Source organism: Dama dama, chromosome 23 (assembly GCF_033118175.1).
Source record: "Dama dama isolate Ldn47 chromosome 23, ASM3311817v1, whole genome shotgun sequence".
Taxonomy (NCBI): domain Eukaryota; kingdom Metazoa; phylum Chordata; class Mammalia; order Artiodactyla; family Cervidae; genus Dama; species Dama dama.
This window is the reverse complement of record NC_083703.1, coordinates 43,199,167-43,222,706: the sequence shown is the minus strand read 5'-3', so window position 1 is coordinate 43,222,706 and position 23,540 is coordinate 43,199,167. Positions and strand designations below refer to the sequence as shown.

Sequence of the window (23,540 nt, the reverse complement as noted above, 5' to 3'; positions counted from 1 at the left end):
TATGCTGTCTAGGTTGGTCATAGCTTTTTTTCCAGGGAGTAAGTGTCTTTCAATTTCATGGTTGCAGTCACCATCTGCAGTGATTTTGGAGCCCCCCAAAATAAAGTCTCTCACTGTTTCCATTGTTTCCCTATGTATTTGGCATGAAGTGATGGGAGCAGATGCTATGATCTTGGTTTTTTGAATGTTGAATTTCAAGCCAACTTTTTCACTCTCCTCTTTCACTTTCATCAGGAGGCTCTTTAGATCTTCTTTGCTTTCTGCGTAAAGGTGGTGTCATCTGGGTATCTGAGGTTATTGATATTTCTCCTGGCAATCTTGATTCCAGCTTGTGCTTCATCCAGCCTGGCATTTTGAATCATGTACTCTGCATATAAGTTAAATAAGCAGGGTGACAATATATAGCCTTGACGTACTCCTTTCCCTATTTGGAACCAGTCTGTTGTTCCATGTCCAGTTCTTTTTTTTAATGTCCAGTTCTAACTGTTGCTTCTTGACCTGCATACAGATTTCTCAGGAGGGAAGTCAGGTGGTCTGGTATTCCCATCTCTTGAAGAATTTTCCACAGTTTGTTGTGATCTATACAGTCAAAGGCTTCATACTCTAAATTTATTTACTTTTTAGGTTTTAATATATGTTTATTCTTGTAAGATCAACACCCTAGTAACACGGCCATGGCTAAGCTGGTGCTGCTGGAGGCACCACCTAACCTCTGGGCTGAGGTTATATGACCAGCTATAAAGGCCCCTGGGCCACAGGCCCAACCACCCCAAGGCCAAGAGACAGCAATTTGAATGTCACATGTTGGCAAAGTCTAATCTTTTTTCCTGCACCATGTGGCATGTGAGATCTAAGTTCCCCAACCATGGATTGAACCCATGACCCCTGCGTTGAATGCACAGAGAGTCTTAACCCTGGACCAGCAGAAAAGCCTGGAAAAGTCTCATCTTGACCACACTTTCTGGTAGAACTTGATGTCCTTGGAGGGGACCCTAAACTTTTGTAGGCAGGCCCCAGGGATGCATGATGCTGTTGATGTGGGTGATGCTATTGACATGCAAGGGTTCAGAAAGAGGAGGAAGGAGGCCACGGAGTCACTCCAGAACACCACGGTGAGGCCCGTGAGTGTGACCTGGCTCCTGAGAAGGTCAGGAAACTCAGGAGCCCCACGAAGGAGAGGGCAAACGAGACGAGCATGAAGGTGGAGCCCACAGCCCACTTGTGCTGTGAAAGGGGATCCTTGCACACCTGGGACACTACGAGGAGCTCCAGGCCAAAGATGGTGACCACCACTGCCAAGGTGGCCACGATGCAGGCCACCAGCATGCCTGAGACCAGCCTGGGCACGTGGGCCTGACTTGGGTCTCAGAGGCAATGCAGCCCAGAAGTACCCCAGTCTGAAGAGGAGGTCGTTGGCCAGGAGCCACTGCCAGCACAGATGGAGACAAAGCAGAGGACCATGGCCCGGAGGCACACAGGATGATGAAGACTCGGTGAAGGATTCCAAGAAGGACTGGTGGGGCCTCCTTTGGCCAGCAACCTCTGTGTCTGGACACAGGGGGCTTGTCCAGAGGGCTCTTCATTCTATCCTGCCTTGCTGCCTCCATGCCCCCTCGCTCAGATCTGCTGGGTCTAAATTTAATGTTAATAAACTGCCCACTACTATAAACCAGTTATTGAAGAAATGACATATAATGTCATGTAATGAAAAATGACCCTCCTAAATGACGTAATGTCTCAACAGAGTAAAAATGAAATTTTTGCAGTAGCAACAGTGTGTTTACAGAGAGATGGGAGGTATTTGGGTGTGTATTTTCTATGCGGAGGGGATTTCAAATTAAAAAAAAAAAGAAAAGAACAGACCAGCAGGTACTTAGAGTCAGGAAGGCCATGGCACCAGAGAAGGCAGTCTTAGCATCAAAGAAGGGCCAGCATTAGTCCCAGGAAGACGGGCATTTAATCTTTATTTTTATCATGGGTTGTCTTTATTTCTGATCAGTGTGTCCTTTTCTTTAATAACTAAAGCAGATGTACAATGTCAGTTTGATAGACCATAAGCAGGCTATTTTAGTTAGCATAAAATTCGAATTAACTCAGGGATAAGCCAGAATGACTTCCCCATACCCAGCAGGTGAACATTTCTTTTATCAATCTGTTCTCGAGTTTTCTAAATATGTTCTTGAGTTTTCTAAATATATAAACTATTTAATTCCTTAACATAGGACACATACTTTCCCACAAAAGAATGAAACTTATTACCTGCTAGGAGTTTCACATCTCTGCTCTCATAATAATCCAAGTCCCTGATTCTATCTTTATTTTTATTTATTTATTTTTTAAATTAATTTTTACTGGGGTATAGTTGCTTTGGGGGGCTTCCCTGATGGCTCAGCAGGCAAGAATCTGCCTGCCAATGCAGGAGATACAGGTTTGATCGCTGGGTTGGGCAGATTCCCTGGAGAAGGGAATAGCAACCCACTCCAGTATTCTTGTTCTGGAAAATCCCATGGACACAGAAATACAGAACAGACTTTTGAACTCTGTGGGAGAAGGTGAGGGTGGGATGTTTTGAAAGAACAGCATGTATATTATCTATGGTGAAACAGATCACCAGCCCAGGTGGGATGCATGAGACAAGTGCTCCGGCCTGGTGCACTGGGAAGACCCAGAGGATCGGGTGGAGAGGGAGGTGGGAGCGGGGATCGGGATGGGGAATATGTGTAAATCTATGGCTGATTCATATCAATGTATGACAAAACCCACTGAAATGTTGTGAAGTAATTAGCCTCCAACTAATAAAAAAAAAAAAATAATAAAAAAAATAAAATGACCTTCTAAAGCTAAAAAAAAAAAAAAAAAAAAAAGAACAGCATGTATACTATCTATGGTGAAACAGATCACCAGCCCAGGTGGGATGCATGAGACAAGTGCTCCGGCCTGGTGCACTGGGAAGACCCAGAGGAATCGGGTGGAGAGGGAGGTGGGAGGAGGGATCGGGATGGGGAATACGTGTAAATCTATGGCTGATTCATATCAATGTATGACAAAACCCACTGAAATGTTGTGAAGTAATTAGCCTCGAACTAATAAAAAAAAAAAAATTAAAAAAAAAAAAAAATCCCATGGACAGAGGAGCCTGGCGGGCTATACAGTCCACGGGGTCGCAGAGAGTTGGGCACAACTTAATGAGCAGACAACAACATAGTTGCTTTATAATATTGTGTTTGTTTCTACTGCACAGCAGTGAATCAGCTATGTGTACATGTATTACCTCTTTTGGGGATTTCTTTCCCATCGAGGTCACCACAGAGCACTGAGAAGAGTTTCCTGTGCTATTCAGTAGCTTCTCATTATCTATTTTATACATGGTATCAGTAGCATATATGCGTCGATCCCAATCTCCCAATTCCTCACCCCATCTTTATTTTTAAATAGTGATGTGTTTGTAGCATCTATACCTGACAAGTCTTGTAGGGTAGCAGTATCTCAGATGATCTGCAGGAAAAAACAGTCCACGTCCTGTCGGGCCCCAGAGGAACTGAGAGCACTGTGAGGTAATGTTTAGTTGCTCAATTGTGTCCAGCACTTTGCAACCCCATGGACTGTACCCCACCAGGGTCCTCTGTCCATGGAGCCCATTCTCTAGGCAAGAATACTGGAATGGGTTGCCATGCCCTTCTCCAGGGGATCTTCCCAATCCAGGGATTGAATTTATGTCTCCTGCATTGTCAGGCAGAGTCTTTACCAGTGAGCCACCAGGAAACCCTGAAGTAAAGTTACCAGTTGGCTAAATGTTGTCACAAACCAACGGACACCACACCCAGCAGAGCCCTCCACACCCTGCCCCTGGGATTCCCAGATGCTGTGACAAAACAGACCCAGGACAGGGAAAGGTAATTCTGCCTTTATAAAAGTATTTGACAGAAATGAAAGCCTTTTGCTTTTTCAGGAAGGTATTTAAAATGTGTACAAAAGGCCTACTTATATTTAACTGTAAGAGGGTTTTAACAATGACATGTTGTCTTGACACATTTGCTTGTTTAGTCATGCCCATTTCTTAGGACCTGGCAGCCCCCAGCAGCCCTCGGTAGCAAGGATTCCATGGGAAGTTCTGGGTTAAATGAACAAGTGATGAGAAGTGTGTGCAGATGGACAAAGGCAGGAAGGAAACAAGAATAAACGGCAAACACTGTATTTATGTAATGAGAGTACGATGACATTGAAGCCCTTGAAATCACCTTTTGGTATGACTATAATGCTATTAGATAAATTTAGGGTTAAAGTATTCACCTGCAATTATACTTACTCAGTGAAACCTTGTGTAGCAGTTATGTAGTATACAGTTTGTCTATAAAGAACTAGCATGGAAGGATGTCCAAGATGTAGTTATGAGAAAAAAGAAAGTGAACTCCCAAAAGAAAGTATTAAATCATGATCAGATTTTTGTAAAACTCCCCCCGCCCCACAAAAGTATACCCTCCCTGGTGGCTCAGTTGGTAAAGAATCTGCCTGCAATGCAGGAGACCTGGGTTCAATCCCTGAGTCAGGAAGATCCCCTGGAGAAGGAAATGGCAACCCACTCTGGTATTCTTGTCCTGGGAAAGAAATCTCATGGGCAGAGGAACCTCGTGGGCTACAGGCCATGGTGTCACAAGAGTTGGACATGACTTAGCAACTAAACCACATAAATGTATATATTTGATTTCACATATACAGAGAAAAATCTGGAAAACTGTCCACTAAATCATTTGCTCTGGTTGGTTCCAGGAAGGCTATCCGGGAACTTTCATTTTCTGTGTTTGTAGTTCTGTATTGTTTGCATTATTTCTGTGCATACACTTTATTTTCATAAACATTTAAAATCTTAAGGCTTTTCTTCTCTTTTATGTTTCCCTGCACTTGATCTTGTCTTAATTTTGTAGTTAGGAATAAAAAATACAAATCACCCATTTTATTTTTAGTGTCTTTTTGAAATATAGTTTTTATTTTATAATAGAGCATAGCTGATTTATAACACTGTGCTAGTTTTAGGGTTTACAGTAAGGGATTCAGTTACACATATACATCCACTCTTTTTAGATTCTTTTCCCATATAGGTTACTACTACAGAGCATTGAGTAGAGTTCCCTGTGATACATAGTAGGTCCTTGTTGAATAAATCACCCATTTTAGCTATACCTTGTTTTTTGGTAACTGAATTAAAAAATAGTCTAACCCTTGGCACTTGGGCTCACGCTGAGGACAGCACAGACTCGATTCTGAACCAGCACCATATTTAGCTTTTCACAAGTCACTGGGCTCTTGGGTGGGAAGAGCAGCTGTTCTTCCTCCTGCAGTGAAAATGTGGAATCACCAGCTATTTTCATCTGTGGAAGTACTAATTTCCTCCCATAGCTGCCTTCTCTCTCTCTCCTTTCTCCTTCCTGTTTATCTGGGTGGAAGCTGGCTGTGCTTGTCTAGCATGGACTCAGGAAGGATGGAGACCACCTCAGAGGGGATAAACTAGAGAAACTGGACCTCATCACTGGTCTTATCAACACTTATCTGTGAGATCTCCCTCCCTCTCTTTCTAAAAAATTGTTTTTAATTGACGGATAATAGCTTTATTACCCAACAATATTGTGCTGTTTTCTGCCATACATCAGCATGAATCAGCCACAGGTATACGTATGTCCGCTCCCTCCCACTTCCCACCCCATCCCGTCCCTCTAGGTTGTCACAGAGCTCTGGTCTGAGTTCTCTGAGTCATATAGCAAATCCCCACTGGCTATTTGACAAGTGGTAGTGTGTACGTTTCCATGCTGCTCTCTCCATCTGTCCCCCTCTCTCTTTCCCCTCTCCTCCAACCTGGATCCATACGTCTGTTCTCTATGTCTGCATCTCCATCCCCGCCCTGCAAATAAGTTAATCAGTACCATCCTTATAGATTCCACATACACGCGATTTTCCTCTTCACTGTGGGTCTTTGCTGGTCCAGGAATCCCACAATTCTGAGCCTGGGCGTTTGTTTCTCATCTCACACGCAGGTCAACCCAAAGGAGCCCCTGCCTCCAGGAGCCTCCTCTTCCCTCCTGGAGGCAGTAATGGCTTCTTTCTCGGGGAGCACCCTCTCAAATCTCGCATGAAACACACTAAATCACAGCCTCAGCATAGCCTCCTCTTACTTCACTCAGAGGTATTTTTCGAGTCTTCCTGCAGAACTGAGTATTTCACTTATAATGTAGCCTTGGACCTATCTACTCTTCAGCTGGCCGGGGGGACCATCTGTCTTGAGATTTGCTCTGGTGAAAATACCTAGAGAACTGAGTCTTGTTACTGATTTGAAAACCACTTGTAAAGAAGAACTGGTTCCAGGTGTTTTGTGGGTTGATGTTTTTTTTTTTTCTTTTTCTGTCCCTCCTTTGTCCCTGCCCCTCACACTTCCTCAAGGGCTAATCCTTTCAAAGGATGTTACTTGCCTACAGATCCAGGAGATGAAGGACAGGGAAGCCTGGCGTGCTGCAGTCCATGGGGTCACAGTCAGACAGGACTGAGCGACTGAACAGCAGCTTGCCTACAGAGAGCACCACCCCGTCTTTGGATTAAGAGAAGAAGGAAGATTATTGTTTATCCCTGAGCTCTGGGGATCCCTGTCCCATCTCTGGACTCTGGCGAGTGGGTGAACCAGCCCAGGCTGTTGCAGTGGGTTGCAAAGCTGGGACGTTTGAGAAGTGCAGTCACAAGCCGCTGCTTCTCTGCCCCTGCCCCCATGCTGCCTTGACATCTGGAAAAAATATGACGAAGATCAATTAACCCCAGCGATGATGCGAGTGGTGGAAGAGTGCCAAGTACACGCCCTCAGGCTCTGCAGCTTCCCCTCCTGTGAGCCCCTTTGATTTGGAGAAATGACACTGAGGTGAAAACCAAAAGGCAAAGCAGGGGAAGTGTGGCCAGGCTGCTAAACTGTCTTGTTGTTAGCAACCCACTTTCGGTCTAGATTGAAGCCTGGATAGTAAAAGTGTTTGCTTGTTATGTCCTATGTGCTGAAAAAAAAAAAAAGAGTAAGATCTGTGTGTGTGTGTGTGTGAAATTCACCTCACCAGGAAGTCAAGCTCCTTGCTGAGGCCAGTGAGAAGAGGTCAGATAATTTCTCAGGTTTTTCTTTCCCTGGATTATATTCAGGCAGCTGAAAGGGAAACTGAAGTTCCTGCCTTGGCACAATTCTCACTGATATTTATTTATTAAAACTTTTTACTTATTTATCTTGGCCGCACCAGGTCTTAGTTGCAGCAAACAGGATCTAGTTCCCTGACCAGGGATCGAACTTGGGCCCCTTGCCTTGGGATGCAGTCTCTCAGCCACTGGACCAGCAGGGAAGTCCTTGTCACTGATGTTTAAAAGAGAGAAAACCTCTCGATTATTGGAAAGAAGCAGTGATGCACTCTGATACCTTCAAGAGCTCGCGTCTGGCTGATTGGACATGCACGGAGCATCAAGCCTGTGACTTAAGAGGGCAGGGGGCCAGCTGGGTTTTCAGATGCTTGGCTGAAGAGCAGATAAGTTATTGAACTTTGCTGAGCCTTGACTGGACTGAATGGACTCTTAGACTTAAAACTCTAAGAAATTTTGATAATACTGTTCTCTGTTGCAATTGGGGAAACTGACACTACATGACAAGCAGTGGCAATGCTTTTAATGACAGGTTACAAAGCAAATAACAGATGTCAGAGAGCCATGCCTTCACTTAGTGCTTCCAATGTGCCAGGTGCTGTACTCGGACCCTTCTGGCAGGTGGGCATCGTGGCCTTTCTACAGATGAGAACATTGAGTCACTTGGTCTGAATTCTCCTGAACGGGGAGATGCAGGGTTGTTTCTTAAACAGAATTCTCTGCCGCCAAAGTCTGCTTCCTTCCTTTTATCTTACACACTTGCCCTGACTCAGCAGCGGTGAGCTTGGGGGCACCTGAAGACAGCATCGCCGGGGCAGCAATGCCCAGAGGAGCCATGTGACTCTTCATGTGACAGGTCTCTGTCCCTGGCTTGTGAGATGGGAAACAAAGGCACCACTGTTCAGCAGAAACCCACTGGGAGAGGCAAGTATTCTCTGTGAACTGGGGTCTCATTTAGGGTCGTCAGACCTGGCAAAATCTGGGACACCCAGTTAAATCTAAACTTCAGATAAGCCACTAATGCTTTTCAGTGGAATTACATCCTGTGAAATATTTGGGATGTATTTATAATAAAAAAGCATTCGTGGTTTATCTGAAATTCAAATGTAACTGCATCTTCTCTGGCAACCCTGACCTCGTTGTATCACATCCTCGCTGTTGACTCTGCTCAGGAAACCCTTGCCCACTGTCTCCAAAAATCAACATGATTTCCGCCCTTCCAGGCCCAGCCCAGATGCCATGTCTTCCAAGAAGCCATCTCCTCGCATGGCCCCACCACACAGAGCCCTGCCGTAGTCACAGAACAAGCCCTGCTCCTGTTGCAGATGTCAGCTTCCTGAGGGCACAATCTGGTCCCCTCTTCGCTGCCCCTCACTGACCCTTCACTCATTCCACAAAGACTTATGTGGGGCCCACCTATGCCACCTGGAGGAGGAAATGGCAACCCTCTCCAGCATTCTTGCCTGGAGAATCCCATGGACAGAGGAGCCTGGCAGGCTATAGTCCATGGGGTTGCAAAGAGTCAAACACAACTGTAGCGACTTAGCATGCATGCATGCACCTATGTCAAGTGCAAAGCAGGCGTGGATCCTGATCTTGTTGGTTTTCATTTTGCAGAAAAGCCTGGTGTTCTCAGGCCAGTTATGAGCAGTTGTGTGAAGGGATGGAACAGTGTGGCAGAGGGCTGCTCTGAGGCTGTCGGGGGCCAGGATGAACAGGAGGAACCCACAGGACAAGTCAAGAGAAATTTCCAGAAGACACTGAGGTGTAAGAAAGTCTGGTCAGTTTGGGGAACTGAAGGCAGGGAAGTGGGACCCAGAGAAGGTTTTCTATGTGGTGGGTGGGAGGCAGGGGCCCGCAGGCAGTGTGGGACTGTGAATGCTCCACCCCAAGTGGAGACGATGAGTCTGCAAGCAGGGGAAACCATCAGATGTGTTATCAGCTTTGGGGGCTGCTCATGAGAGTTACATGAAGGGAAGCATAAAAGTGGAGGAAGCAGGAGCAGCCAGAGGCCGTTATAAGAATTCAGGCCAGATAGATGTAGGGGAGATGGTGTGGACAGGGGCTCTCACAGCAGTTCCAGGCCCACCTGCTGTCCCACCTGGTCTGGAACTTGTCCACCCTTCCCAAACCCCTTCTCCCGAGGTAGAGGCTGTCTGCCTTGCCCCTGAAGCTGGGCAAGACTTCCCCAGCCAACCCTGACTGATGACAGATGGGGAAAGGCAGTGTGAACTCTCCCCTCTCTGGATACTCACCTCTGGGACCTCATCCCCCACCCCATGAAGACGCTCACACCAGCCCATAGTAAGAGGCCTCTGAGGGAGGCCCCTGCAAATACCTGAGCCGCCAACCAGCAGCATTGATGCCAGACGATCTCTGACCCACAGCGTCCATTAGACTCTGGCTACACTGCAGCCCTTCCTCAAAGGGGACATGACTCCTTTCATAGGCTGGAGAGCAGGCTTAGGGCCTGGACCACTGGCACCGGGGGTCTGCCTGTCCCCAGCTGTCCTAACTCACCCTGAGCTGGCTTTACCCAGGCTTTTACTTGGGGCAGAAATACATTTGTATGTATGCAACTGTTATTTTGGATCTTAACTGTGGGAGCAGAACTGATATCCTAACTAATGGAGGCAACAAGGGAGGTGTGGATAGAGTGGACGGAAGCTCTGAGAAGGAACAGTGATGTGTTTGAACGTTTTATTGATCTGCCTTCCCCACGGGCACGTGTATAAGGTCAGGAAGAGGGAGGGTTTTGAGAGTATATGGGATCCACACTCACGGAGCAAATGGTTCCTTCTTTGCTTTTGGAGAACATGTTTTTCTTGACCTGCAGACTTTTTTTTTTTTAATTTATATTTTAATTGGAGAATAAATTGCTTTACAGTGCTGTGTTAGTTTCTGCCATACATCAACATGAATCAGCTGTAGGAATACATATGTTCCCTCTCTCCTGAACCTCCCTCCTACCTCCCTCCCTAGCCCACCCTCTAGGTTATCACAGAGTACTGGATTTGAGTTCCCTATGCTATACGGCAAATTCTCACTGGCTATCTATCTTATACATGCTAACATATATGTCTTAATGCTGCTGCTGCTGCTAAGTTGCTTCAGTCTCTCTGCATGTGCCCTGCCCTCTTCTTCACCTGCTGTGTGCACAAGTCTGCCCTGTCAGCTTGCAGACTTTTCTCACTGAGTGATTTTTGTTTCAGTCGGGACTAGATCTGATAGACAGAGAGCCTGATGAACTATGGACAGAGGTTCGTGACATCGTACAAGAGACAGGGATCAAGACCATCCCCATGGAAAAGAAATGCAAAAAGGCAAAATGGTTGCCTGAGCAGGCCTTACAAATAGCTGTGAAATGAAGAGAAGCCAAAAGCAAAGGAGAAAAGGAGAGATATTCCCATTTGAATGCAGAGTTCCAAAGAATAGCAAGGAGAGATAAGAAAGCCTTCCTTAGCAATCAATGCAAAGAAACAGAGGAAAACAACAGGATGGGAAAGACTAGAGATTTCTTTAAGAAAATTAGAGGTACCAAGGGAAAATTTCATGCAAAAATGGGCTCAATAAAGGACAGAAATGGTATGGACCTAACAGAAGCAGAAGATATTAAGAAGAGGTGGCAAGAATACACAGAAGAATTGTACAAAAAAGATCTTCACGACCCAGATAATCACAATGGTATGATCACTCACCTAGAGCCAGACATCCTGGAATGTGAAGTCATGTGGGCCTTAGAAAGCATCACTATGAACAAAGCTAGTGGATGTGATGGAATTCCAGTTGAGCTATTTCACATCCTGAAAGATGATGCTGTGAAAGTGCTGCACTCAATATGGCAGCAAATTTGGAAAACTCAGCAGTGGCCACAAGACTGGAAAAGGTCAGTTTTCATTCCAATCCCTAAGAAAGGCAATCACAAAGAATGCTCAAACTACCGCACAATTGCACTCATCTCACATGCTAGTAAGGTAATGCTCAAAATTCTCCAAGCCAGGCTTCAGCAATACGTGAACCAAGAACTTCCAGATGTTCAAGCTGGTTTTAGAAAAGGCAGAGGAACCAGAGATCAAATTGCCAATATCCGCTGGATCATCGAAAAAGCAAGAGAGTTCCAGAGAAACATCTATTTCTGCTTTATTGACTATGCCAAAGCCTTCGACTATGTGGATCACAATAAACTGTGGAAAATTCTGAAGGAGATGGGAACACCAGACCACCTAACCTGCCTCTTGAGAAACCTGTATGCAGGTCAGGAAGCAAGTTAGAACTGGACATGGAACAACAGACTGGTTCCAAATAGGAAAAGGAGTACGTCAAGGCTGTATATTGTCACCCTGCTTATTTAACTTCTATGCAGAGTACATCATGAGAAACGCTGGGCTGGAAGAAGCACAAGCTGGAATCAAGATTGCCGGGAGAAGTATCAATAACCTCAGATATGCAGATGACACCACCCTTATGGCAGAAAGTGAAGAGGAACTAAAAAGCCTCTTGATGAAAGTGAAAGAGGAGAGTGAAAAAGTTGGCTTAAAGCTTAACATTCAGAAAACTAAGATCATGGCATCTGGTCCCATCACCTCATGGGAAATAGATGGGGAGACAGTGGAAACAGTGTCAGACTTAATTTTTTTGGGCTCCAAAATCACTGCAGATGGTGATGGCAGCCATGAAATTACAAGACGCTTACTCCTTGGAAGGAAAGTTATGACCAACCTAGATAGCATATTAAAAAGCAGAGACATTACTCTGCCAACAAAGGTCCATCTGGTCAAGGCTATGGTTTTTCCAGTGGTCATGTATGGATGTGAGAGTTGGACTGTGAAGAAAGCTGAGCACCAAAGAATTGATGCTTTTGAACTGTGGTGTTGGAGAAGACTCTTGAGAGTCCCTTGGACTGCAAGGAGATTCAACCCGTCCATCCTGAAGGAGATAAGTCCTGTGTGTTCATTGGAAGGACTGATGCTGAAGCTGAAACTCCAATACTTTGGCCACCTCATGCAAAGAGTTGACTCGTTGGAAAAGACCCTGATGCTGGAAGGGATTGGGGGCAGGAGGAGAAGGGGCCGACAGAGGATGAGATGGCTGGATGGCATCACCGACTCGATGGGCATGAGTTTGAGTAAAGTCCGGGAGTTTGTGATGGATAGGGAGGCCTGGCGTGCTGCGATTCATGGGTGGCAAAGAGTCGGACACAACTGAGCAACTGAACTGAATGTTAAATGATTAAACTAAGCTAGCTAAGCTCTTATCAGCAGGGAGAGTGGGGAGCATATGAGAGACCCAGAGCTGTGGACTAAGGGACAAGGTAACCAGCAAGCTGGACTTTGTTCCTAGGTGTTTCATGTTCATCTGAATCTTGGTTGATGATGGATTTTTCAATGAAACAGGGAAAAATAAAGCCCATGCATGCTACAAGCTGGGATAGGAGAACACTCTAGAGCTCTGAGAGCTGCTCTGAAGTTATCAGAGACTAATCCAAACAGACATACTCCAGTGCATTCAGGCTGTATCTGTTCACTCAAGGCTTCTAGTTAGTCTTTTAACTGCTGGTGCTGCTGCTGCTGCTAAGTTGCTTCGGTTGTGTCCGACTCTGTGCGACCCCATAGACGGCAGCCCACCAGGCTCCCCCATCCTTGGGATTCTCCAGGCAAGAACACTGGAGTGGGTTACTATTTCCTTCTCCAATGCATGAAAGTGAAAAGTGAAAGTGAAGTCGCTCAGTCATGTCCAACTCTTAGCGACCCCGTAGACTGCAGCCTACCAGGCTCCTCTGTCCATGGGATTTTCCAGGCAAGAGTACTGGAGTGGGGTGCCATTGCCTTCTCTGAGTCTCTTAACCAGTGAACCTTAAAAAATCGTGGGAGAATAAATGCAATATTGCCCTGGCCTGCCACCTTCTGGTGGCTCTAGGAATGGCAAGCTGGATAAACTGCCACGGGGCACAGTGCTCTCGTTTTCTCGGTGTGAGTTTTGCACTTTCTTTTCCCTGTTGCAATCCCTTTAAACTTTTTTTTTTTGTTGTAAATACTATCTTGTATATATACATATACATATATATATTTTTACTATCTTGTATATATACATATACATATATATATTTTTACATGTATATATGTAAAATGTGTGGAGTCCCAGCTATTTTCAAATGACAAAACTGTACTTCTTCCCAGCCTCCACCCTGAAATTTCACGTGGGTCAGCTGTGCTCTCAGAAGGACTGCCTGTGGCCTCAGGCTGGCTGCTGGTCATGGGCGGGGTGCTGAAAACCCCGGGGCAGGTGGCGGCCACTCTCTGGAAGGGGACACAGGGAGAAAGCATCAGCGGTCAATGAGCTGGGTCATGGCAGAGCTCCATGGGTGGGTCTGAGGGATTGCAGCAGCATCAGTCAGGGTGCAAAGCTGAAGCCAGGACCAGGGGGTCACTGAGGGGTGGAGTCGACCAGACAGCCGGGCCTCCTTTCCAAGGAAGGTCCCAGGGAGGCTGGGGGAGGGGTGGTGTGCCAGCTCTAGAATGAATGTAGGGAGTTTGGGGGAGCACAGATCTTTTTTTGTTTACTTTTTATGTTATACTGGGGTATAGCTGATTTAAATGTTTTCAAAATTTCTGATTTTAGGGGTAGGCTAGGTTTTAAGTGAGCTGGATGTGGGGCCGACTTAGGACATCCATGCAAAAACGTACAGCCAGCAGCAGAGGCTCAGGGGTGGAGGGACTCGTTGGTCAGGGGCAGTGGGATGAGAGTGGGTGAGACGTGGCCATGCAGGACGAAGCAGGGACAGAAGCCCTTACAGGTCAGGGCCTGACGGAGATGGGAAAGGAGACAGAGCAGAACCCAGAAGCAGGTTGTTGGAGGTGACGGGAAACCAGCTTCCAGAAGGTGGGAGTGATCGCTCATTGAACTGAAAGCATCAGGAACAGGAGGGCCAAAGGACGTCACCTGAATTGGCAGTTAGGTCCCTGTGAACTAGAGCAGCAGCTGGAAGCTGGTGGCAGGGACCAGCAGTGCCGATGAGCAGGGGACCAAGGGCAGGTCGGGATGAGAAAGGATGCTTGAGACCGAGGATGGTCAGGAGGGCTGCACTGCGGAAGAGCCAGGGAAGGACGAGGCTGGCTAGGAAGGGTGCTCAGTACAGCATCCAGGATGCAGTGCTCAGGACCATGGGAGTCGTCCTCCACTCACTGACCGTATCCAGATCTCACGTACCAGGGTTGTTCTGGGCCCTATAGATACAGTGAGTGAGCAAGCCACACAGAAACCTTGGCCAAGGAGCTTACCTTCTAGCTGAGGAGACAGAGGGTAGACAAAAGAAACAACTCAAGTTGTATGGTGTGTTCCTTAGTGGTCAGGGCTATGGAGAAAGCATAAACTAAGGGAAGAAGATATAACATTAAAGGAGGGAAAGGATTTTTAGATCAGGTGGCCAGGGAAGGGCCTCATTCAGTGAAGACCCAAAGGAAGTGAGAAAAATACCTACAATTAGGAAGTGAGGGAATGATGCCAATGATCACCACCCCTGTATTAGCATTCTCAGTGCGTCACTATTGCAGGAACAGGTGTAATTGTATCATCGCCCTATCTTTGCCAGTGAATGGTACCATTATCACTGTCCTCTCTGGCTCCCCAGTGGTTTTGGCATCACGTCTGACGGCCTGGGTCCAGCTACAGGAGCCTCTCCGATGGAGAGCTGCGTCCTGGAGAACCAAGTGCAGCCCCACAGACGAGCGTCACGGTGAGTGTGTACATCAGGGGCACAGCCCGGACGGGAAGGCCCCTGCGAGCAGTCACTGCAGAGGAGAAGCTGCGTCACGGGTGCACCGAGGGGTGACGGGCAGCACCCGGCGGGCTTCCTGTCCCACCTGCAAGTAGGGGTCCTCCTCATAGGCCACCCTCAGACCAGAGTAGGTGACACAGAGACACCTCTGGGGCAACAGGAAAGGTGCAGCTCGAGGAGGTACAGGTGGAGAGTGTGTGACTCAGAGGTCACAGTCGTGTTCCTGTTGTTACTGTGTTAGTCGCTCAGTCGTGTCCGACTCTGTGACCCCATGGACTGTATCCCGCCAGGCTCCTCTGTCCATGGATTTCCTAGGCAAGAATGCTGGAGTGGGTTGCCATTTCCTTCTCCATGGGATCTTCCATACCCAGGCATCAAAGCCACGTCTCCTGCATTGGCAGGTATATTCCTTACCACTGAGTGACGGAGGAAGCCTGTCATGTTTCTACCACCAGAGCAGGTATCTGGTTGCTAGAGATAAAAATTAGCCAGTGCCATCTGGGAAGAATGAAGAACTGGACATTCTTGCCACGTCTGTTAAGTTCCCACCAGATTTACTCTGAACGAGGGGACTGAGTTGCTTGTGATTGACACATACATTTTTCTTTAACAGATTGGCTGGGACTGATAATTATTCTTTGCATTAAAAAAAAGAAAAAGAATCCAAATGCTGGAGGCCTCCTCCTCTCTTCAATCTAAGTTGCTACAGAATTTCTTAAAGTTATGATGTCAAGTGTCTCATTTATTGGAGACTTACAAATCACTTTCTGTGGGCAGGTGGGACAGGACACTCGACTTGTGGCTTCAAGAACACCATCCTTCAAACAGGATTATGAAAAAGGTTTGAAAATATCTTCGATGTATTTTTAGATGCATTTATTATCCAAAGCAAGCCTACAGAATTGTCATTAAAAAAATAATAACCTCAGGATTAAAACATTAAAGTTTAATGTTTTAATTAAACTTTAAATGTTTAGTTAAATGCTTTAGTGCACATTAAATGTTTTAATGTTTAACATTAAGAATCAGAGTTTAGAATACAGAAGCATTTCCATTAACTGCTTGTAAACATCTATGTAAATAGATCCTAACATTTCCTTCCTGGCTTTGAAACCAAAAGCTAAACCGCTGTAATGACCAATGAAAAGCCTGTGAAAGAAGAAAGTAAACAGGCTGGTCATGTTTTGTGGCTCAAGGCAAAGGCAAGTTGCTACATTCTAAATATCATCATGGCCTTTCCACACGTGATTTATTATAAAATATCTCACACATAACAGTCTGCACACTGGATTTTCTTATTTAAAACAACTATTTTATTTTTGGCTGTACCTCGGGGTGGGCAGGGATTAAACCTGGGCCCCTGCAGTGGAAGCGCAGTCTTAACCACTGAACCACCAGGGAAGTCCCCACCCTGTATTTTCATGATTCTCTAAGGATTCCCAGTGTCGACATCATCCCCATCATCGACTCCACTCGAAGGTAGGAAAAGTGAATCAGAGACCCTGAACAGTCCGACTGTGCAATGGGCTGTCATCAGGCCGGGAAGCCAGCCGCCTCATCCCGGAGGGGCAGTCCTCCACCCAAGGGGGCGTGCAGAAAACACCGACTCCTGGCCTATTTCACTGCACCTGCTGGCGACTGAAGTAGCAGCACACGTGTTCCCGTGGATTCACTGTCTATCTCTGGAAACGCCCTCAGCCATTGCGCTGTGGTCAAAGCACTGAAGGACGTCGGGGCTCTGTGTAAGATGCTGAGCCAGGGCACCCGAGATGTCCAGAGAGTCCTGGAGCCCGGAGCTCAGGAGAAACTGGACACAGGCTGCGTGCTGCCCCGCGCAGGCCAGGTGCAGGGCTGGGTGGGGACAGAGGACCCAGCTCAGGGCGTCACCCACAGCAGTACAGACAGGGGAGCTGGGTGCCCCTGACAGAAACTCTGGTTCCTTCAGCTGCACAGATTTCATAGTTCCATATTCATGCCTATGACTTTGTCTACTCTGGATCTAAACATTTTTCCTTTTAACCTGATTTGGTCAGAAATGGTTTTAAAAGTAACAGAACCAATTGGGGAGGATTTGAGACTTGTCTAAAACACAGAAGTTAGTTCATGACTCTTTTTCAACCCCACAAACTGTAGCCCGAGTCAGGCTCTCCTGTCCATGGGATTCTCCAGGCAAGAATACTGGAGTGGGGTTCCATATCCTTCCCCAGGGGGATCTTCCCAACCCAGGGATCAAACCTGGTCCTCCCACATTGCAGGCAGACTTTTTACCATGTGAGCCCCCAGGGAGCCCAGGTGGCCTAGTGGTAAAAAGAATCCGCCTGACAATGGAAGACCCGCTGGAGACCCGGGTTCGATCCCTGAGTCAGGAAGATCCCCTGGAGGAGGACATGGCACCCCACTCCAGTATTCTTGCCTGGAGAATCCCATGGCCAGAGGAGCCTGGCTCAGGCTACAGTCTAGGGGGTCACAAAGAGTCGGACACAATTGACATGCACACAGCAAATTAATGAGAACCAGGAGATTTTAAATGGTACAGAAGGCGTTTTCAAAGTTTTGTGAATTCACTGTCTAAGTTAAAAATATCACTATGAGTAAGAAAGATGTAACGGAAAGAAAAACTGCTGACACGCCTTCCCACTCTGGTTAAAAACTGGCATTGAGGGTTTGCAGTCTGCTTCCTGGGGGCTGGAAGAGCCCAGGTCCTGCTCCCCTGCCATCAGGAGAAAGTTTGTGTGCCTGGACTCAGTGGCCTCCATCTGCAGCCCTGGAGTGAGGGGCGGGTTACCTGTGAGCCTTGAAGCATCACAGGTCAAACTAAACCCTGACAAGATGGTCACTGGTGCACAGAATGCTACTGAGAAAATTTATTCCAAATCCCAAGACTAAGGGGTTAGGTCTAAAAATATCTGAGCCTCAAATCTAAAAAATTACAGTGATTAAGGTTTTAAAACGCATTCCAAGAGAGACGGCCTATGAAGAATCCACGTGACACCCTGGGGGCTAGTGTGATCATGGATTAACACAGAAAGTGCTCTGACACAGGGAACTCCGCTCAGCGTTGTGCACCAGCCTGGATGGGGGAGGGGGGAGGTTTGGGGGACAATCAATGTATGTGTATGTATGGCTGAGTCCCTTCGCTGTTCGCTGAAACCATCACAACATTGTTAATCGGCTACACCCCAAGACAAAACAAAAAGTTGAAAAAGAAAGTGCTTGAAAAAATAAAAAAGGAAAGTGCTTGGATGTCACATATGTTAAGTGGCTTAAGCTACTACGAACACAGTAATACTAGCCGCAGTAAAGTATCATTGCTGCCATGGTAATAGCAATAGTTCTATAGCTTGGCAAATGGATATGTTATTTGAATTAAAAAGTACTGAGCTATTAGAGGAATAATATTAAGACTAATTTTTCAAACATAAAAGTTCACTGTTAATTTTGTTTGGTGGTGGTTTCATCGCTCAGTCGTGACCAACTCTTGCGATCCCATGGACTGTAGCCTGCCAGGCTCCTCCATCCATGGGATTCTCCATGCAAGAAGACTGGAGTGGGTGCCATTTCCTTCTCCAGAGGATATTCCTGACCGAGGAATTGAACCTGGGTCTCCTGCATTGCAGGCAGATTCTTTACCACCTGAGCTGAGGAATAATATTTTAAGACTAATTTTTCTAACATAAAAGTTCACTGTTAATTTTGTTTACATTCAGCTTACTAGCAATTTTCAAAGTCCATGTAAAATGAGATCATACCTGATCGATTTCTTTCGTCCTTGGCGTTGATGTCAGCACCCAAGGATAAGAGCGTCTGGACTGTGCTCACGTGACCTTCCTGAGTGTTGAAATAAACGTGTTACCACTGCAGTGATGACAAAAGCAAGCCTTAAACACAAACTCTACTGCATATTAGGTGCTTTTTCTAAAGTTGTTGTTCAGTTGCTCAGTCATGTCCAATTCTTTGTGACACATGGACTGCATCATGCCAGGATTCCCTGTCCTTCACTATCTCCTGAAGTTTGTTCAAACTCGTCCATTGAGTCAGTGATGCCATCCAACCATCTCATCTTCTGTCACCCCCTTCTCCTCCTGCCTTCAATCTTTCCCAGCATCAGGCTGTTTTCCAATGAGTCAGTTCTTCACATCAGGTGGCCAAAGTACTGGAGCTTCAGCTTCAGCCTCAGTCCTTCCAATGAATATTCAGGGTTGATTTCCTTTGGGATTGGCTGGTTGGATCTCCTTGCTGTTCAATGGACTCTCAAGAGTCTTCTCCAGCACCACAGTTTGAAAGCATCAAAAGTACTTATCTGCTAAAACTGAATTTTCATATCTAATGGAAGGCTCATCACATTACTATCAAAATCCAGTGTCAATCATTAAATAAAGAATGCAGGTGGTGTTTAGTTATTAGAAGAGAGACGATCAACTTTGAAGCCAAATTATTGACCACTATCGCTGGGTTTCTGGGGAAGTAAATGGCAACCCACTCCAGGCTTCTTGCCTGGAGAATCCCATGAACAGAGGATCCTGGTGGGCTATAGTCCAGGGGGTCGCACAAGAATCTGACATGACTGAGCACGCACACAGTGGTGCACGGCTGGGTTTCATCTCAGTGTAAGGAGTTCAAATCTTGTGATTTTCTTAGAAGACACAATTCTAAATCTTCCAAGCAAACACGCTCTTTGCTAACCACTTAGGGGAGAAAATAGACTACACAATGTAACCTCCCCGGACAGGATTCTTCTCACAGCTGGCACCGTCCTTTGTGAAGCAACTGACACACCTTCCTTCCGGTCAGTCAGCCCATCAGTACCTGCTGAGGTGGAAAGCGAGGCTGCAGGTTCAATCTTCCCACTCGCTTTTGTCCCCCTGTGGCCCCAGACCACACACTCAGCCCACCCTCAACTGTATACCCATGTTGTCAAAGGGGAACATAGGTAGGAGAGTGCAGGCCCCCAGAAGAACATCTGTTCCTGAGGTTAGAAGACAAGGAAAGGCAGGCAGCCAATAATGTTAAAGATTATACACAAAACACTCACACCTTGTGAAAAAGGAGGGTGTAAGCCAACTACTTTCCTAGCAAAAAGTTCTGGACTCCTTTAACACTTCATGCATCAGTTGTTGTGGTTGTTTAGTCGTTGTGTCTGACTCTCTATGACCCTACGGACTGCAGCCCGCCAGGCTCCTCTGTCTGCAGGGATTCCCCAGGCAACAATAATGGAGTGGGTAGTGTCAACTACAAATTGGCACTTACCAAGAGCACTGACAATGAGTGAACAACAAAGACATTTGCCATCTGTCTCTATGGAGATTGAACCCCATGTTGCTATAGCTATCGACCTTCAACAACTCCTGAGGGAGTTCAGGGTAGAGTGAGGCACTCTGTGCTCCAGGGAGTCTGGTGGGACAGGTCTTTATAGATAGTTGGATGTTTTTAGGAACAGATTTTATGATCTCAATCCTTGTATCTCCTCATATCTAGAGAAGCACTAAATCCCTTCATGGTGACATCAGATCTTCATGACTAACAGAAAAACCTTTTGTAAAATGAGTATTTTATGGTATGGAACTCCCCCCTTCACCAAAACCTTATGTATATATTGGCCTTCCCCCACTGCTGCTCTGGAGCAGTCTCCCAGAGCTATCTGAGATGCTGCCTCCCGGGCTGTAGTCCTCATTTTGGCCCAAATAAAACTTAACTCGAAACTCTCAAGTTGTACATCTTTTTCAGTTGACAGTAGCCATTTCCTTTCCCAGGGGATCTTCCTGACCCAGGGATTGAACTCGCATCTCCTTTGCTGGCAGGTGGGTTCTTTACCACTGAGTCGCCAGGAAAGCCCTTCATATATCAGTCAGAGAGCCCAGTAAATGCAATTCCCTCGCCTTAGCTAAAGAAATCTTCTGAAATCCAGTAAAAGGATAAAGAGCTAGGAATTTCATACAATGGATTTTTATGGCTTCAAATAACATTATTCCTGAAAACAAAAAGGGTGGGAGGGAACACCTAGCACGGGCATTACAGGGAGTAGAGGGCTTTTCTTTTTTACCTAGAAACAAATAGAGGCAGGTTTCTAAGTAAAGGAACCCAGGGCTTCAGAATCAGGACTATTTCAAGAGTATGTTATGGGCAAATTCTTTCTTCCAAAGAGATGGAGCAGAAGAATCAGGATTACAGGTTACTCATCAACAGGGTTAGGCAAGCCCTTATGGAACTGGAACACCGTTCTGGAAAGAAGCAAACCTTAGCTGCAAAGTGAAGTGCCGTGAGATGGGTGGATCCTGCTCTTGCATCAATGTTGATGCCAAGCTCCGAGACCAGGAATCGGATGGCTTCATCCTGCCCAGTGACCGCTGCCCGGTGGATCGCCTGGGCCCCCAGTGAGTCCTCAGCAGACACGCAAGCCTAGGAGGTGAGGAAGGACATGAGCAAAAGAAGCACAGACACTTGGGTCCACAGACCTTTTGACGTTTTGGCAAAACTCTGCCGTCTACATATGTTTTTCTGTGTAGGTCATACAGAGCTTTTGTCGGATTCTCAAGGATGCTCTAACCAAAGAAGTGCTTAAGATTCAAAGCTAAGGTGCCAAAAAAGTATAGTCAATAGGGAGAGTCTGTTGTTATTATTACTATGAAACAACTGCTGTTTATTGAAGACATTTTGCTAACTGCTTTCTGTATATTTCATTATTTAATCCTTACAGTAACCCTGTGAAAAAGTGAAACTTGTCTGTTTTACACATGGAAACACTGATGCTTAAAGAGGTAAAGGGGGCCTACAGTGGGCAAGGTGGCAGAGTTGAGATCTGAACCCACCATCTGAATCACCATGCTTCTTTATCCCCTGGGCTAAAACTTGTAGGAACAACCGAAGGCAAAGAACCAAACCATTTCTCTACCTTGTGCTTTTCGAGGAGCAGCCTGGCCATGTTCGTGTGGCCACACTGAACGGCGTCCATGAAGGGTGTGAGGCCACACCTGTCTCTGCAGTCCGGTTCGTACTGGCACCTGGAGCCCAGACCCAAGGCAACAGCTGAGAACAGTCACCGCTTCAAACCCGACAGCGCTGACTCTGGCCCACCTGCCTTACAGAGGATCCATGAGGACTTGATGTGCTTGCCCTGTGTCTCCGCCTCAGTGTCTGGGGAGCACGTTGGTGTCCCAGCAAACCTGCTCCTCCCCCAACTTCCCATCCCATTTTAGGGATCATCATCTTTCCAGATTCTTATGCAGAGCTTTATAGTCACCCCTTATCGCTCACAAAATCTCTCAATTCTCCAGCCAGCATGTGAAACAAATTGGTATCCTTTCTAGCTTTGTCTTCACCCCTCAAGACGGAGGCAACAGGCAACAACCTCCTACCTGTTTTTCTCTCTTTAGTTCTGCCCCAGCCATTTTGTTCTCACCACCAATGGAGTAATCTTTTCACCACATATTTAGGTTATGGCCACTCCTGGTTAAAACCTTTAACTGCTTCCTAACCACAAAGGACAAAGTCTACAAAGCTCAACATGACCCTGTAGGTCAGGACTACGTGAAACCCACTTACTTCTTCAGGTTCCTCGGGCCTCTCCTCCCTGTGCTTAAGGAGACCCCTTTCAGCCTGGTCTCACTTCTTGGTCCCACAGCCCATCTGTCCTCCTTCCATTCCTACCTTCTCTTCTTGTTTCTACTTTCTTCGTGGTCCTACCTATCTCTCCTTCTTCTTGGCCCCACTGCCTACCAGTCCTACCTTCTTCCATTCCTACTTCTCTGCTCCCACCTTTTCTGTGGTCCTTCTTCTTGGCCCCACCTCCTACCTGTTCCACCTTCTTCCATTCCTACCTTCTCCTGTGTTCCTATCTTCGTGGTCCTACCTGTCTCCCTTTTTTCTCAGCCCCACCTCCTAGCTGTCCCATCTTCTTCTGTTCCTACCTTCTACTGTGTTCCTATCTTCTTTGTGGTCCTACCCAGTTCCCCTTTTTCTCAGCCCCATCTCCTACTTGTCCCATCTTCTTCTGTTCCTACCTCCAACAATCCTCCTGTCCCACCTCCTTCTGCTCCTCTAGCTACTGGCTCTTTGCTGCCTTTGCCCTTCCTGGACCCTCTGCCTGGAACATCCCAGTACCATTCTTCACCTTGCCACCTCCAAGGCATCCTTTGAATCATAGCTTCAAGGAGACCTCACAGAGTTGTCTTCCCCCCAGATCTACAGGGACAACCCATGCTCCTGCACAGAACTGTGGACTTTCCCTTTGCAATATTATCACAATTTGTACTTTTATGACATTTCTGTGATGGTGTGTCTATACTCGGCTTCCGCACTAGCCTGCAGGCAGTCAGGGAAAGGACTGTGTTGGCTGCTTATCGCCTAGCACCTAACACACAGGAGGCACTTAAAAAGCGCTGGTTGAATGAAGTATTTATGACTGCAGACAACACGTATGTCCCAACATGCAGCAGGTGAGCCCTACACAGCGACGCTCTCAGGGCACTGCATTTGGCCTCCTCTTCTTCACTCACCATCTCCTAGGTAACCTCTTCCATCCTCTGGATTCAATCGTCACTTCTACGCCAATGAGGCCCACTCCTATATCTCGGCCACACCTATTCTCTGGGCCTAGATCTGTGTCTAACTGCCCGCTGGA

The 23,540-nt window shown here is 46.6% G+C and overlaps 1 protein-coding gene across 10 annotated transcripts in view; it reads right to left on the bottom strand.

The window, feature by feature from the left end:
* ANKRD16 (ankyrin repeat domain 16) overlaps nucleotides 1–23,540 on the bottom strand; it is a 35,225-nt gene that overhangs the window by 5,624 nt on the left and 6,061 nt on the right. For 2 of the 10 annotated variants that reach the window (XM_061126519.1, XM_061126516.1), the window contains exons 4-6: nucleotides 21,813–21,921; nucleotides 21,158–21,319; nucleotides 18,673–18,751 (exon numbers count right to left, since the gene is read on the bottom strand). In XM_061126519.1, the coding sequence (XP_060982502.1) occupies nucleotides 18,673–18,751; nucleotides 21,158–21,319; nucleotides 21,813–21,921 (350 nt within the window). The other 8 variants (XM_061126517.1, XM_061126515.1, XM_061126514.1 and 5 more) reach the window with 8 other exon arrangements.